The sequence below is a fragment of the Crinia signifera genome, chromosome 4, assembly GCF_055691185.1.
Source record: "Crinia signifera chromosome 4, ASM5569118v1, whole genome shotgun sequence".
NCBI lineage: Eukaryota > Metazoa > Chordata > Amphibia > Anura > Myobatrachidae > Crinia > Crinia signifera.
In genome coordinates, this window is record NC_139220.1 from 130171155 (window position 1) to 130189237 (window position 18083).

The following is an 18083-nucleotide window of genomic DNA, read 5'->3' on the forward strand; positions in this document are numbered from 1 at the left end:
TTGAGGGTGACATGCATGAAGGTCGACATGTCTGAAGGTCATCATGGGGTTAGGTCGACAGGGCTATTCGGTCAACATGTGCTAGGTCGACAGTCAAAAGGTTGACATGTGGTTTTTGACTTTTGTTTGCGCCGACTTGTGCCGACAGGAGGTATTTCATGCCCTACCATCCTTTAGGGTAAGTGCAGGGAGCCATGTGAGGGGATGAGGTGCTTTTCTTTTGTGGCATCCTACAATATGATTGTATATACGTGTAAAAAAATGAAGAAACCTTTTATAAATGTACTAAAGATGTGTCTTCCTCGCAGAGGGGAAAATATTGCATTATTTATGTGATGTTTGGGAAGGACTTTATTGGATTGTCAGCAAGTGGCGATTATTGTGTTAAAGTGTCCCCATAGACTTGTCACAGTATACAGATGTCTCGCTGATGGCTGACGGTTGTCAAGTGGGAGATTATAAGAATAATAAAGTTGGCTGGAGTGTGGCTGGCACCAGGACAGCCGTTATGACCTGGCAGTTCCCCTCAGAGACTGGTAGTCAGCAGAGCTACGCAGCAGGCAGGGCGGATAGCGGTGCTGTGGAAGGCCGGGACACTGACAGCATCCAATATGGGGAGTGGTAAGTGTTGAACCCTGCCCCGGCAAGCCCAGCACTGCCTTATATGTTTAGTGACACCCAGGATTACCTACACCTTGCGAACAGCCAGTAGAAGGGGACTAAACCCGGCCGGCTTACCTGGCCTGGGGACGTCCCTACAGAATCGTCATTCTGCCATTAAATAAATAAAGAGCATACAGTAACAAGCTAAATCCGGTGAAAACACCAGGGGACGCTCCAAACTAGTGCTAGTTATACTTCAGGAGACTTTCAGAGATAGAGAAAGGCTTGACACATTTAGCAAGAGGAGAGCTGCTATCGGGCCTATCAGAGTGGCAGGCAGTTAAAGGACAGTTGCAGCAGCCATTTTGGTGACACGGAGAGGAATAAATCTGCATCATCACACCTTTAGTGTTACCAGAAGCGTTATTAATAGATTGCTCTGGATGACCACAGTGAGTGCAGCAAATCAGAGTATCCGACTAGCCTAATTTGCAGAGAGCCATGGATGCCTGTATAGACGTATAAAATATCTTCTGAAGCCACGCTGCGTATGGAACTGTGTTAAATACTTATTAATTTCGAGGTCAGTAATCTCTACATCAACAGTATCTGCAGCATGGATATAATGTTATCTCTTCATTCCAAAGGAAAGTTTATTATTACAGGCTGTGCTGTATAAATCTTTAAGGAAGGAAAGAACTGAGATAAACTGTGACTCACCTGTAGTTGTATCCCGGATTGTTGAAAGGGGACTGTAGTCTTCAGGACAGTGGCCACGGGGTGGGACGCTGTGTATGGGAATAAAGCGCTTTAGGTTACATAGCAGGTATCAAGTTATTGCGCAATAACATAGAAGTAACAATATAAGTATACTGTTTTGTCTATAACATTATTACCACTTAGAACCATAGAAATAATTATAAAACTATACTAGTTAGTTCAGCACATAGTTGAAGAAAGGAAATACAGTATAGTCATTGAGGAAGTAAATAGGAGAAACCTGTGTATTGATTTACATTGAAAATGATATCTATATCGTTGTGAATTGAGTGGATTTATATGTACAGAGAGCAGACGTCTGGAGGAGCAAGTTCATGTTCCGGTACAATAAAATTGTCATTCTGATGTTACGATTGTTATATTAAATGTAGACATTGGTGTTCATAACAATACTGTTGTAATAAATTTGTTTGAATATATTGTGTGGTACAAAGTCTATGCAGTGACCTATAAGAAATAGAGCATTTATACTTACCTAAACAAACAAAGGTCACACTTTGTGTGTCCATGTCGAGTATGTTGTCATTCGGGATAAAAACATTAAAACCCCATGTCGACTTTTTTGACTCTCGACACTGGCCATGTCGACATATTGCTTGTGTTGACATTATGACCTTACGACCTAACCCCATGTCGACCTTGATGCATGTCGACCGTCAGTGGTCAATCTAATGCACGTTGACTTTCCTCTTGTCGACCCTATGACCCATACCCATAAATCATCTGCTGCAGTTATTGCTTTAATGGAAGAAATCGGTGACTCTCCAGGAATATATCGCACCTTATTCTCACAGTGATCTGGGAGTTCAGAGTGGATGTGGCTTTCCTGGGGTGGGGTTTATGGAACACATGTATACTACTAACGTTTCTGTAATTACTTTTCAGTGGATGAATATATTGCTATTGCAAAAGAGAAGCACGGCTACAACATGGAGCAGGTAAAGGGTTTTTTTTGCTTTTATTAAATATAGATTTTGCCACAGTGGACATTTAGTTCCAGTATGTAAACGTCCTTATTACAGTGCATCACTAAAGACTCACTTTTAATGTTTTGAGCTACTTTGAGCACAAAATCGCCTAGGGTGCAATGTATTAATATACATCACCGCCCTTTGCCACGCCCCTGCCGTGATGCCAGCGCATATGTACTAACATATGCAGCTGGCATCGCGGTGCGTGACGGAGGCCCCCCGCGATACCTGTACTGTGGTCTGCAGGGCGTCTCCGTCACCTCCCAGCGTCCTACTTCTCCCCTGCAGCCAGGACATCTGAGCTTGGCTGTCCCTGGCGCCTCCTCCTCCCCCCTGCAGCCGGAAGGACGTCCGGATGCGTTGCTAGGGGGAGGAGGGGTTTACCTTCCAGGGTCCAGATGGACCTTTCAGGAAGTTAAGCCCAAGGGAGGGGGAGAGGGGAGTCGGCGAGGTGGTTGGGTTGCAGCAGAGGAGGTGAAAAGAAGCCCATAGGCTTCTATAGGGTATCGCCACTTTTGGGTGGCGATACCCTGCCCGGTGATCTCGGTGCAGCCGGATTTTAGTACATATGAAAATGCGGGAAACCAGGAGTTTTACCGCATTTTCATTTTAATACTTCTCGCCCCTAGTGTGTATGGGCTGGCCTGTGCCCTTTCCGCAGTCTCCAACTGTTGAAAGTGTTTCACTAGCCCAACCAACCCCCCCCCCCCCCCCGTGAAATTGCTGGTTGGGTGAAAATTGCTCAGTGTGTATGCACTGAGTAATATTACGCCCAGCCATTTTCACATGATCATCCAGCGTAATCCAAATACATGTCCTAACACATTCCATCAGGAAAAGTAAAATACCAGAACATGAGGCCATATGAAATTGGGTGTTAGAATCAAAAAGTGAGAAATTTTGGAAGAGTTTTCCCATTTTTTAAAATAAGCGGCAATCATTTACATGGCAAAATCAACCTTTTTTTCCAGTGTAAATGATTGCCAAATTGGAAAACTCTCCTAAAATCTCTCACTTTCTAAATTTCAACCCTATTACAATTATCCCATGGTGTTTGCTTGGGCCAAGTGTGCAGAGTTCATCCTATTGGACAATACTGTGACTATCCCCTTATAAAGGCTGGAAGGATTGCTCACAGGACCACACTGTGTCTGCATGTAAGTGCTGGCAGCTTAGTCATCCTCCCGCTTGGCTTGTCCTTCCCTTACAGGCTCTTGGCATGCTCTTCTGGCACAATTATCATATTGAGAAGGCATTGAGTGATTTGGCCAACTTCACCCCCCTTCTAGAGGAATGGACAGCGGAAGATAAGGCCCTGTTTGAGCAGGCATTCAGCCATCATGGGAAGGTGTTTCCGTTGATCCAGCAAGTGGTAAGAACACTACTTTTTAACAGCTGGGATAATATGTTAGAGCCCCGGCATATGTTAGGTGACTACAGCAGGACACATGCATGGCATTTTAGGTGTAAATAGTTTCTTACGTAAAGTCTACTGGTTACCGTTCAGCCTGCGTCAAAGCCTACTTTTATTGTAAAGTAATCAACACAATTCTTAATATAAAACTTTTTTGATTCAGACTGATAGTAATAATGTCATTATTAAAACTTAAACTTGCATTTTTTATTAACTGAATATTTTTGGTGGCCCTAAGCCAGGGCCGTAACTAGAGGGGCGCTGGATAGTGGGGGGCATATTGAGCCAGTCACTCCATAGTCCGGCGCACCCGGGGAGTAGGAGGGTCAATGAATGCATTGGTGGTGCCGGGTTCTTCCTCCTCCTCTAACGCTGTGTGGATTACGAGCTGTCTGGCAGACTCGGCTGCTCGGGAGAGGTGGACGAGAGCCATGGCAGCCACCAACCCATGCCGCATCCAATTCCCACCACAGTTAGGGCGGACCACACAAATAATATTGTTGAGGAGGGTGAGGCGGGTGGGAGCCGCAGCAGCACACAGAGATAACAGAGACGCCACACGGCCCACGCAGCCACCGCAGCGCATCTGATTCCCAGGCCACATCCATTCAATTAGAGCCATTCAGTACTTCCTGCTGGGTTTCTCACAAGCACTTAACGTGGTGGTACGGTACATGATATCTCAGAATATGGGGCCTACATGTAGTAATAAAATATAGGGGAACTATGTAGCTGTGACAGGATTAGTTATATGGTGTCTCTGTAGATGACCAGGACGCTGCACTGAATGTGCTCCCTGCCCATACTTGCCTACTTTTGAAAAGCAAAATGAGGGAGATTTTAGATGATCGCAAAATGCACTGAGAGCAGCGTCGCGCATCATTATATACATACATATATAGAGATCAGTGGACCGGCACTCTGTTTCTGCTGCCGGGGTCAATATGCTTGCCTGGGTGCCTGCTTCAGTGTACATGTGTGCCAATGTAGATTGCTGTAGAAAGCGTCACTCCAGGGCTTGTGATCAAGTTAACATTTATTGGGTCAACGCCGTTTCGGGCCTCCTGATGACGGGCTGAGGCCCGAAACTGCATTGACACAATAAATTTCCCCTTGATCACTCGATCACAAGCTCTGAAGTGACGCTTTCTACAGCAATCTACATATATACATACATACATTATATATATATATATATATTATATATATATATATATATATATATAGATGAAATTATAAAGTCGGAGTATGGAACAGACCAGAGGACATAGTTCTGCGCGCGCCGAAGGCGCGCGCTCTGCAAAAGGGGGTGTGGCCACGGGAAAAGGGGCGTGTCTTTATGTGAAGTGTACCACACCACATACCACTTATACACCACACTAGTCGGACTCTTTATACTATCTAGTACTAGTGCCCTTACACATTGTACCACACAGTATGAGACAAAATTCAAGGACAAAGGGACAGGGAGAGTGACATCAGAGAGACAGTGGGAACACAGAGAGAGTGACAGCAGGGACACAGACAGCCACATATGTACTGTATATTGGGCATCATGGTATGTGGCATATGCTCATTATACATATGCCACACACCGTGATGCTCCATTATACATACATGCCGCACACCGTGATGCCCATTATAAATATGCCGCACACCATGATGCTCATTATACATATGCCGCACACCGTGATGCCCATTATAAATATGTCACACACCGTGATGGCCATTATACATATGCCACACACCGTGATGCCCATTATACATACGCCACACACCGTGATGCCCATTATAATCCCAACTGGCTCCTCTCCAATCTGTCCTCAATGCTGCAGCCAGGCTTATCTTCCTCTCCCGCCGCTCTAACTCTGCTACTCCCCTTCAACAAAATCTGCACTGGCTCCCATTCCCCTACAGAATCCTCTTCAAACACCTCACACTCACATACAGGGCCATCTCTAATTCCATTGCTCCATATATCTCTAACCTCATCTCCATTCATACACCCTCCCGCCCTCTACGGTCAGCTGACGACTGTCGTCTCTCCTCCACCCTGATCACTGCTTCCCATGCTAGAGTACAGGACTTTGCCCGTGCTGCACCCCTTCAGTGGAACGCACTCCCTCGCTCCATTAGACTCTCCCCGACCTTGCAAAGCTTCATACGGGCACTGAAAACTCACCTATTCATCAAAGCGTACCCTTCCACTGCATAAACCAGCTGGTTCTCCGACCCCTTGCCTGTTTACATCCTGCTATCTAACCACCACCCCCTCGCTTGCACCTCTTGTAATCCGTCTGTCTCCCCTTCCTACTAGATTGTAAGCTCCTCCGAGTAGGGCCCTCATCCCTCCTGTTGTCAAAGCCCTCTTCTCTTCACATGTCACTCACAGCTCTCCTTTACTCCAACACTCAGTGACCATCTTTGTCCACATACTCATCTCCATCATTGGCCTCAAGCCTCTAGTTGTATGTTGATTGGGTCCTCACTACTTACATTTAAGCTGTAATGTGTATTGAACTGTGGTGCTCTTTATTTGTACTGTATTTTTGTTATGTATTCAATGTTATGCCAAGTTTTGTCTCCCTGTATTGTTCCTTTGTACGGCGCTGCCAAACACTTGTGGCGCCTTATAAATAAAATTATAATAATAATAATAATAATTATAAATATGCCGCACACCGTGATGCTCATTATACATATGCCACACACCCTGATGCCCATTATACATATGCCACACACCGTGATGGCCATGATACATATGCCACACACCGTGATGGCCATGATACATATGTCACACACCCTGATGCCCATTATACATATGCCACACACCGTGATGGCCATTATACATATGCCACATACCGTGATGCCCATTATACATATGTCACACACCCTGATGCCCATTATACATATGTCACACACCCTGATGCCCATTATACATATGACACACCGTGATGCCCATTATACATATGTCACACACCGTGATGCCCATTATACATATGTCACACACCCTGATGCCCATTATACATATGTCACACACCCTGATGCCCATTATACATATGTCACACACCCTGATGCCCATTATACATATGACACACCGTGATGCCCATTATACATATGACACACCGTGATGCCCATTATACATATGTCACACACCGTGATGCCCATTATACATATGTCACACACCGTGATGCCCATTATACATATGTCACACACCCTGATGCCCATTATACATATGTCACATACCGTGATGCTCATTATACATATGTCACACACCGTGATGCCCATTATACATATGTCACACACCGTGATGCCCATTATACATATGCCACACACCGTGATGGCCATTATACATATGCCACACACCGTGATGCCCATTATACATATGTCACACACCCTGATGCCCATTATACATATGCCACACACCGTGATGCCCATTATACATATGCCACACACCGTGATGCCCATTATACATATGTCACACACCCTGATGCCCATTATACATATGTCACACACCGTGATGTCCATTATACATGTCACACACCGTGATGCCCATTATACATATGCCACACACCGTGATGCCCATTATACATATGTAACACACCGATGCCCATTATACATATGCCACACACCGTGATGGCCATTATACATATGCCAAACACTGTGATGCCCATTATAAATATGCCACACACCGTGATGCTCCATTATACATATGCCACACACCGTGATGCCCATTATTCATATGCCAAACACTGTGATGCCCATTACACGTATGCCGGACACCATGATGCCCATTATACATATGCAGAACACCGTGATGCCCATTATATATATATATGCCACAGACCGTGATGCCCATTATACATATGCCACACACCTTGATGCCCATTATACATATGCCACACACCGTGATGCTCTATTTTACATATGCCACACACCGTGATACCCATTATACATATGCCACACACCGTGATACCCATTATACATATGCCACACACCGTGATACCCATTATACATATGCCACACCATGATGCCCATTATATATATATGCCACACACCGTGATGTCCATTATACATATGCCACACACCGTGATGTCCATTATACATATGCCACACACCGTGATACCCATTATACATATGCCACACACCGTGATGTCCATTATACATATGCCACACACTGTGATACCCATTATACACATGCCACAGACCGTGATGCTTATTAAACATACCAAAATAGACGGCTCCGGTAGTCAACCACATGTTCTTGCCAACAGCTGCCCTACTGATTTGAGAAGTTTAGCGATATAGTGGCTTAGACCGTGCCCGCCCAAAAAGCAGAAATGACAGAATGACTATAGTAAGCTATCCCATGTTCATTATTATTTCACATAACAGTAGTCATGGGAACATGACAAACAGGTGACAAGCTGTATGAAAGCTTGTCAGTGGCACACACTGCAACCTACATACACTTACACCATATATATATATATATATATATCTTTTAAGTGCCCCTTGTAGGAAGGCAGGCCGGCAGGCAGCTAGAAAATTAATGTGGCATGACGACAGGAGGAGTGGAGCATGTCTTGGGACGGAAGCCAGTCGGGGACCAGTGGTTGGGGGAGAGGTGATCGATAAGAAGCAGGCGTAGTGAGTGGGGGAGAGGAATGCAGCTTACAGTCAGAAACAGTCAGTTAACTTTAAGCTTTTACTTACTGGCTGCTGCGGCTGCTGCTCCACACACAGCTGAGACGAGTCTGACACTCTTGTGTGCTCCCGGCTTCTGCTGCCCGACTCACTGTCTGCCAATGCCTCAGTCCACTGCCGCTGCCAGTGCCGCTCCTGCACGCTCAGGCCAGCGCTACCCACACAGCCCCGCGGTGGCCTTCCTAATTACATCACGGCGTCGCGCATTTAGGCCCCGCCCCCACAATGACGCGTTCGCGCATGCGCATTACATTTTTATTGGAAAGGGGACAAAAAAGCGGGAGAACCCCAGGGATTTGCGGGAGGCGGGAGAATGATTGGAAAAACGGGAGACTCCCGCTAAATGCGGGAGGGTAGGCAAGTATGTCCCTGCCTTCTCATAGACACATTTATGTCACAGCCTATATTCAGTGCATGGAAATCTACCCGGTTACTGCATTTTGCAGTTTTCACTTTAAGGGCCAGATGTACTAAGCTTGAAAAGTCATAAAATGGAAAGTGATAAACCACCGGCCAATCAGTTCCTACCTGCCATGTCACAGACTGTGTTTGAAAAATAACAGGCAGTAGCTGATTGGTTTGTGGTTCATCACTCTACATTTTATCACTTTTCAAGGCTTAATACATCTCGCCATAAGACTTTATCCTGCTAATTTCTATCTCTTCTCCCATGATAAGTGTTGGTTACTATCACCTGCTGACTAGATTTATTGGTCCTCTGAGTGTAGCAACCACATTTATCTGGTATGTAATAGGGAACTTATGAGTAGGTTGTATTATTTCCTATCATGTATAGCATTTATTAATGTATGCTAATATATGCCAATCAAATGCTGAATATATTTAGTAAATGTAATACAAATTTAAAATCCCATCTTGGTGGAGGGGAGCAGGGAATACTCTGTTTTATTTAGACTTGAACGTTCAAGAATGGCCAAAGCATGTTGCAGTTCATTTTTGTTTTACTCTGTGGTACCGTTTCTGCATCTCTGTCCTCTGTAGTGCCCCTGCCTGTACTGGTTACTGCATTTACTATTATATTTTTATATGGTACTTGTTTCCTAGCACGGTGCCCACTAGTGGGTTATTCTGCGTAGTGAAATCGCATCGCATGGGCCATTTTAGGGCCATGCGATGTCCGATGCAATGCGATTTTCCTATGTAATTTATTCACTGCTCTCTCAACCCCGGGCCATCGCATTGCATCTGCCGCAAAATCACATGCGATCACATGTGATTTTATAGGGTGTGTGATGCCATGACATTAGGTATACAATAATATGATTGTATGTCCCAAAAATAGGTTTAACGCACCCCCCACTCACTATCCACGCCACCCCGAAGCGTGGCGAGCAGCGGCGGAACGCATCCTCCGAATTTTTCATTACCACACTATCCACGGTGGCGTGGAGTTGAACCTATACAGTGTGGCGAGCGCAGCGAGCCACCGAGCCCGAAGCGTGGTGAGCGGACGCGGAATACATGTAAAGTAATCCTTCGGGCTCGGTGGCTGGCTGCACTCGCCACACTATGTATAATCAACTCCATGCCGACGTGGATAGTGGGGTAATGAAAAACTCAGAGGACACGTTCTGCCGCCGTGGCGTGGATAGTGTGGGGGGGGGGGGATTAAACCTATTTTTGGGACATACAATCATATTATTGTATACCTAATGTCATGGCATCACACGCAGGGGCAAACGCAGGATTTTCTTTCAGAAGGGGGTTTCCAGGGGGGGGGGGGGGGGGGGGGGGAAAGCACGGAGATGGACACTTAGGTGACCCAGTATATGCCGAGTCAGTTAAAGTATTATAGATAGACCAAATGTATATAAATAATAATAATAATTATATATATATATATATATATATACACATATATATACACACACACACACACATATATATATATATATATATATATATATATAAAAAACAGCAGTGTAGACACCTGGGCATAGCAATGTATTGGGGCCCCTACCAATCCTCCAGTGGTAGGGGAAGCTTTGATGTCCCGCGGGTGGTAGGGGGTATTATATCAACCGCTCAGCATGTAGGGCCTGGATCACTAATTTCCACTAATTACCCCTTTACTGCACATATGGTGGGAGATGGGGTGGGAGAAGGGGGCATTGGGCTGAATGAAGGGGCCCTGATACATAACTTCCAGGGTGGTAGAGGATGTTTAATATGCAGAGGAGGGGTGTATAGTGGAGTGGGCTTATTATTCATAATTTTCTGGTGGGAGGACAGCTTGCTTTACTGCAGATATCTCCAGTTCCCGGAAATAGATTTCTTAGATTTTAATGGAATTAAAACCTAGAGAATCCCACCTATCAAATGCTATTGGGCACTAGGGGATCAGAATTCAGGAGGCAGAGCAATCTGCCAGCGAGTATATAAAACTACATACCAGGTGTGTGGAGCTGGAGCAGTAACCAGCTGCTGGAAGGCTGATATCTCTGGTACTGGGAAGAGTAGAGACAAGCTACTAGTGTCCTTCAAAGGGGGAGAGTCCCAGCTTTTGAAATATATCCTAAGAAAAACTCTAAGTCAAACAGAACCTGAAATATCTGACTGGGAAGAGCAATTAACAGGCTTGGCTGGGGACCACTAGTTTGAAGTCAGATATATCCGGTTCCCAAGGGCCGATTTTTAAAATTCTTGTACCCATGGAAAGAGGGGACCCTGGGGGGGTTTCTGGGTACTCAGAAACTCCCCCTGCGTGCGCTACTGACACACTCTATAAAATCACATGCGATCGCATGCGATTTTGCGGGACATGCAATGCGATGCGATATATTGGTGTACAATGAGTAAAAAAAAAATACATGAAGCCGTACGTAGAAAATCTGGGCGCCATTCTAGGTAACAAGTACCTTTTATATAAATTGTATTGGGCTCTTTACAACTAAATATCTACTTTTATTGTTTGCAGCTTCCTCACAAATCCACTGGTAGCTTAGTAAAATATTACTATGCCTGGAAAAAGACCAGTGTGATGGGTTCCCGCAGTCAGAAAAGGAGACATGAAGGAAGGTATATCCCAGATTTGTCAGCGTCCTTATTGCCCTAAAGGCCGTATCTTACATCTGTTCCTAGCCAGCATTATCTGGTTGACTGGTGGTTTAGCAGTGGTGGTGTATGCACTGCCACAGCATATTAGAAAATCATAGATTTAAAAATAATTTAAAATCACACATTTAAAAATGTGATCTGCGTCCCCTTGCGGGGCTCGCTGCGCTCGCCACACTTTATAAAATAAACTCCACGCCGACGTGGATAGTGGGTATGAACAGGTCAGGAGGATGCATACTGGCTACGTTCGCCACGCTTCGGGCTGGCGTGGATAGTGGGGGTTTGAAATGGAGGCATTTGCCAGTATGTAACATGGAGCACTGGCAAATGCATCCTTTATTGTGCATGAGATGCACTTGCGCACGCACCACCCCCCTTTGTGCAGGAGATGCACACGCTACCGAGCCCATAACCCTGTCCATCTCCCTAAAGCGGACACAGGCAGGGTTGTTACTGAGACGCACAAGCGCCTGAGATGCTCATGCTTCTCAGAAAGATGGAGCGCCTTCTGCCGGCGCCCGCATGATTGCCTCTACGCCACCGTCCGCCAGCGCAGGGGATCTGGCGGTTACCGGCGCTGTGTGAGAAGCACTCACTAGGCTTGCCAGGGATGCTGGGGACAGAGCTGCAGCTCCCGGGGACGGTGCGGTGACTATGCTGCCTGACGGGGACAATACGATGACTATGCAGGGCTGCCACGGAGACACTACGCTGACTATGGTAGGCAGCCTTCGGGCTACGCTGACAGCGTAGCTTAGCCTACGCTGAAAAGGTATCGTAGCCTGCCACCATGAAACTACACAAGTGCCATTTGTTATTTTATCTCAACATTATATTTTGTTCTCTCTAGCAATAGCAGTAAAATAGAAGAGGCTGGTGGCAAAAATGTGGATGACAAGCCAAAGAGACCCAAGAAAAAGGCAAGTGCTCATGTGCTGTATCTATGACACATGTCTTCTGTCATGAGCTTCAGAGCTCAGTACATTGAACAGTATCAGTCGGCTCTGAGTACATTGGGTAACATTAGACGCCCCCCCTCCACCCCGCACACCGCACTGTCATTTTCTATGTCTATCTTGGTGTAAAACTTTTTTCTTATTACTCATTGTGTATTCCATGATTCTTCCTTATGTCTGCAGGAAACAAAAAAAGCTCCTCAGGGGAAGAAAGGGAAGCGTCCATCCAAAGCAATAAAAGGGCGAAAACAAAACTCCTAAAAGTATATGTTCCTTACCTAGGAACTAGTAGCAGTCGTCTTTTCCTAACATCTGGCTGTGACTGAATAGGGTATACTGGAGTTTTCTTATGTTTCTTTTCTTATTAAAACTTTTTCTTCCTAAAGCACAGTCTCATGGTTACTATTTCTGCTGCGTCACACATATCCTGAGGACGTCAATGCACAGCACTGGACCTCTTGAGTCCTAATGACATCACTGTCACCTACCAATAAGAAACATGAAGGCTTCTGTTATATTAGGGAGAAAAAAAAGTTGTAAATACACACCCATTCTGTGCCTTTAAAACTCTCCAAATGCAAACAGACCCCATACTGTATGCCCCTTATCTGCCATTGCTATGTTAATGTATCTATAATGGGTAAAGTGTGTGCGGTGTACAAATGCCCCTATGCCAATTTCTTCAATGCTCATTTCTCCAGAGTCCTGTATCAGCGGGGAAATGGCGCAGCGGGCATTTCCTTCAAAAAAATTTGTGCATGTGCAGTAGAAAGCTAATTTTTTTAAAATTAATTCATAGATTAGCGCTTGAAAATTGGGTTGTGGGATGTTATATATAGTAACCAATCAGATTCTACTTCCTATTTGTTCTAGAATATAATAGATTGAATCTGATTAGTTGCTATGGGGAAGATGTCACTTTCAAAAGAACTACTATCTATTTACCCTTATGTGTTTTTTCCCCAAAACGGGTCATTTTACATGATAAAAATATGTGCTACAATTGAATTGCCTTTTAAAAAAATTTGGGAGAAAATTGCAGTAAAACCCTGTTGCTTTCTTTTTAGCCCAAAACATTGTCGGGGCTGATTGTATTTCCCCTATGACTACTGTATACTGTTACCTATGTGCACTGCATTTGCTACACAGTGGCATAATCAGTAATACAGTATAACCTTGCCTTCCTGGTTTATCTTTGTCCTTTGTTTTTATTAATCTTTGTACACATTAAGCAATATAGTTCATGAACAATATCGCTAACGACGTTCCATTGAACTGCCTGTTTTACCTGACAAACTACAACAGGCCTGATTGCTGCTGTGCAAATTTGCAGAGGACTCCAATCAGATAGCCACCTATCTTATATTCCGCCCTCTGCAAGTCTGCGAATGATATGCGAATGGATCCCTGACTGCATACCATCTGCAAATCCATTCGCAACTCACTCACCACTCAGCTCCTGCCTAACATTTTTCAAACACAGTCTGTGGCATGGCAGGTAGGAGCTGATTGGCTGGCTGTTTATCACTCTCCCTTTTATCGCTTTTGAAGCATATAGAATCTGGCCCAGAGAGAGAAAGCTTCCCTGTTTGTAGCAGGGACCCTATCTTCTCCTTCACTGCAGCCTGCAAGTAACAGAGCCACAGGCTGCAGCTACAATACAAATGTGCACAAGTCAGCTGTCACTGTCCAACCAGCAAAGCTCTTCAGCGCTGGTGGCTGTGATTGCTGTCAGTTAGGAGAGCAGCAGAGCGGCATGTGGAAAGTGGTGGTGGGCCCTTTCAGAGATGTTGTGTTACTTACCCCAGAGCCCCCACTCCCACTCCCCCACGTAGTGTGTGTTTTCCATAGAGAGAGTGACTCCCGCAGGTGCAAGGAGGCTCCTCTGTTGTTTTTCTTTGCACTGCCAGGTCATCAGTTGCCTGCGCACATTGTGGAGCAGAGGAGGGGAGGTGACAGGAGGGGCAGAGAGAGGAAGTGGTCTCCCTCCTCTTCTCCAGCCAGATGACCCTCTCCTTCATTCATCTTTATGGTATTTCCACCCCTGATGGTATAAGCGGAGGGACTGCTGCAGCTGGGCATGCGCAGCAGCCCTCCTCAGTGACAGCGGCCATACTTGTTAGGGGAATCCGAATATCTGATGGTCTCTCTCTCTCTCTCTCTCTCTCTCTACCCCACCTCTGGCATGTTTTTTATGGCCACCACCACAGAGGAGCTGCAGAGTGCACCTCACCCGGAGCTGCCGCCTCAGCTGTGTAAAAGCAGCGATGGGTGGCAGCGCTGTCTGGCGGGTGCCCCACGAGCCACTAATGTTGAAGCTATGTTGAAGCCCTATGGATGCCCCCGGCTCTGTGCACTGCTATTTAAAATTCACATCTCGTGCTGGACCGCGCTAGCTAATAGGCGCTCACGGTCCAGCAGCCACCAGTTGATTGGCTGCTGGACCGCAAGCGCCTATTGGCTAGCGGTCCAGCGGGAGACGTGAATTTTAAATAGCACCACGTCTCCTGTGCACAGTGAGGAGCCGAGAGCGGGCGGGGGAGATGGCGCGGCGGCAGACGAGAGCGCAGGGGAGCGGGCGAGCTGGCGGTGCCGGCACAGCTCCGGCGCCATGATAGCTTCCAGCGCCCGGAGCTGGTGCTCCACCGGCACCATCCTCACTACGCCTCTGGAAGTACTGTATGTAACATCAACAATCCATCAATGTTTCTAAAACTCTCAGAGACTAAATAACGGATTAGTAATACAATAAGAAATCAATTTTCATGAGGATTATATAGTTTAAAAAAAAGAGGCATTAAGGAGTACCTAGTACTACAACTTATGGATGGTGGCATTATTTAATGGCATTATTATTATTATTATTATTATTATTACTTGCATACCCTTTTGGAATCCCGAGAGGCTCCCAAAAATCAGGTGCCACTCCCGGCCCCCTGAAAAGTCTCCCACAGCAGCACAGCGGCCTCTTGCCCCCCTTGGGGCTCAGCAAAAGTGGGCAGTGCCAGATGATGCCATTTGTGCTGAATCATGCCATCAAAGCCCCAACCCCTATTCTCCGTTTGTGGTCATTTCTAAAATTATATATACTTTGATTTTTTTATTATTGTTTATTTGGTATAGAAAAACGAACATTAGAAAGAAAGAAATATTTGTAAATAAAATAAAAAATAAAAAAGGTATGTATGCGTAAGGATCAAGTAAAACTAAACATAACAGCAAACCGCAAACTACAACAAAATAATACTCAATTGCGATTATAGAGTACTATCACTAGAAGCAGTACAAAAATGTATAAGCAATAGAAAAATTGACATTATATATATATATATATATATATATATATCAATAAAAATGACAAAAATAGACATACTCGAACATACAATGGTAAGTCAGGATATTGGGAAAAAAGAAATGAGGGAAGGGGGGGGGGGGAGAGAGATGGGTCCAAAAGTGAGCCAAGGTGGGGGGATGTCACTCCACGGGAGGCCCTTCTGCTCCACAGGATGTTTCTGTCCTCCCTGAGCTCGCCTCATGAATGTATATATAAATCTTGGTTTACAAAAGGCTGGGAAGGGTCACTGCATGAACGGAGCACCATGGAGACCAAATTAAATAAAACTTGTCCACTGTATTGTTCTGGAGGCTAGTGATGTACTCCATTTTAGATATATTGTATACCAAATTAAATTTTTAGGCATTTGTTCAACAGGTGCATACAGCAAAGGGGTTAAGGGAAGAGGGCTAGATACAACTGTTAACCCCTTCCTGACACAGCCAGTTTTTGCCTTCCTGACAGAGCCCTTTTTTTCAAATCTGACATGTATCACTTAAGTGGGGATAACTTTTTTTTGCTTTTACTTATCCCAGTGATTTTGAGATTGTTTTCTCGTGACACATTGTACTTCAAATTAGTGGTAAATTTGGGTCGATACAGTCTGTGTTTTTTTGTGAAAAATACCAAAATGTCGTAAAAAAATGGAAAATTTAGCAATTTGCAAAATGTTAAATTTTCTGCTTGTGAGACAAATAATCATACCACTCAAAATAGTTAATAACTAACATAGACCATATGTCTACTTTATGTTTCCATCATTATTTCAACTTCCTTTTAATTTTTTTGGACACTAGGAGGCTTACAATATGAATAGCAAATTCTCAAATTTTCAAGAAAATTTCAAACACTGATTTTTTTAGGGACCAGTTCAGTTCTGATGTGACTTTGAGGGACTTGTATGTGAGACACCCCCATAAATGATGCCATTTCAAAAACTGCACCCCTCACAGTATTCAAAACAGCATTTTGGAAGTTTGTTAACCCTTTAGGTGTTTCACAGGAATTAAAACAAAGTGTAGGTGAAATTTCAAAATTTCATTTTTTTGCAGATTTGCAATTTTAATACATTTTTCTAAGGAACACAGTAGATTTTACTAGAGAAATGTGACTAAAAATTGATTCCCCCAATTCTTTTGTTTTCATAAATATCCTATATGTGGCCCTAGTGTGCACGTTGACCAAACCACAGGCTTCATAATAGAAGGAGCACCTACTTGATTTTGGAGCCTCCTTTTTATGAGATTATTTTTTAGGCACCATGTAGGTTTCTAGGCACCATAAGATGCTAAAATTTAGGAACCCCCCCACAAGTGACCCCATTTTGAAAACTACACCCCTCAGGGAATTCATCTAGGGGTATAGTGTACATTTCAAACCCCCAGGGGTTTCACCAATTGGTGTACAACTGGGCAGTGAAAATGAAAAATTAAATTTTTTACACAAAAATGCAGTTCTGGCTCAAAATTTTTCATTTTCACAAGGAATGAAGGAGACAAAGCACCCCAAAATCTGTGCCCCAATTTCTCCCGAGTACGGCAATGCCTCACATGTGACCAAAAAATACCATTTGGGTGCATGGCAGGACTCAGAAGGGAAGGAGTGATTTTTGGATTTTGCAGCTCAGATTCTGGTGGAATGTTGGTGGGTGCTATGTCGCATTAGCAAGACCCCCCAAGAACCAATACAGTGGAACCCCCCCACAAGTGACCCCATTTTGCAAACTACACCCCTCAGGGAATTCATCTAGGGGTATAGTGTACATTTCAAACCCCCAGGGGTTTCACCAATTTTGATACAACTGGGCAGTGAAAATGAAAAATTACATTTTTTTACACAAAAATGCAGTTCTGGCTCAAAAGTTTTCATTTTCAGAAGGTATGAAGGAGAAAAAGCACCCCAAAATCTGTGCCCCAATTTCTCCCGAGTACGGCAATGCCTCACATGTGACCAAAAAATACCATTTGGGTGCATGGCAGGACTCAGAAGGGAAGGAGTGATTTTTGGATTTTGCAGCTCAGATTCTGGTGGAATGTTGGTGGGTGCTATGTCGCATTAGCAAGACCCCCCAAGCACCAATACAGTGGAACCCCCCCACAAGTGACCCCATTTTGCAAACTACACCCCTCAGGGAATTCATCTAGGGGTATAGTGTGCATTTCAAACCCCCAGGGGTTTCACCAATTTTGATACAACTGGGCTGTGCAAATGAAAAATAAAATTTTTTACACAAAAATGCA

The 18083-nt window shown here is 44.6% G+C and overlaps 1 protein-coding gene across 1 annotated transcript; it reads left to right on the forward strand.

The window, feature by feature from the left end:
• Positions 1 to 483: 483 nt before the first annotated feature.
• Positions 484 to 12895, forward strand: LOC146072421 (REST corepressor 3-like). The gene is made up of 6 exons (XM_083179670.1): positions 484 to 621; positions 2269 to 2321; positions 3565 to 3726; positions 11414 to 11514; positions 12404 to 12473; positions 12693 to 12895. The coding sequence occupies exons 1-6, from the start codon at positions 612 to 614 to the stop codon at positions 12768 to 12770; spliced, it is 474 nt and encodes a 157-aa protein (XP_083035796.1). The 5' UTR covers positions 484 to 611; the 3' UTR covers positions 12771 to 12895.
• Positions 12896 to 18083: the final 5188 nt, after the last annotated feature.

What these genes read in the sequence shown, in the direction of transcription:
- LOC146072421 (XM_083179670.1), top strand. An exon ending in ACGGCTACAACATGGAGCAG is followed by an intron (nt 2,322 to 3,564) that starts GTAAAGGGTTTT and finishes CTTCCCTTACAG; the next exon opens with GCTCTTGGCATGCTCTTCTG. An exon ending in CAAAGAGACCCAAGAAAAAG is followed by an intron (nt 12,474 to 12,692) that starts GCAAGTGCTCAT and finishes TTATGTCTGCAG; the next exon opens with GAAACAAAAAAAGCTCCTCA.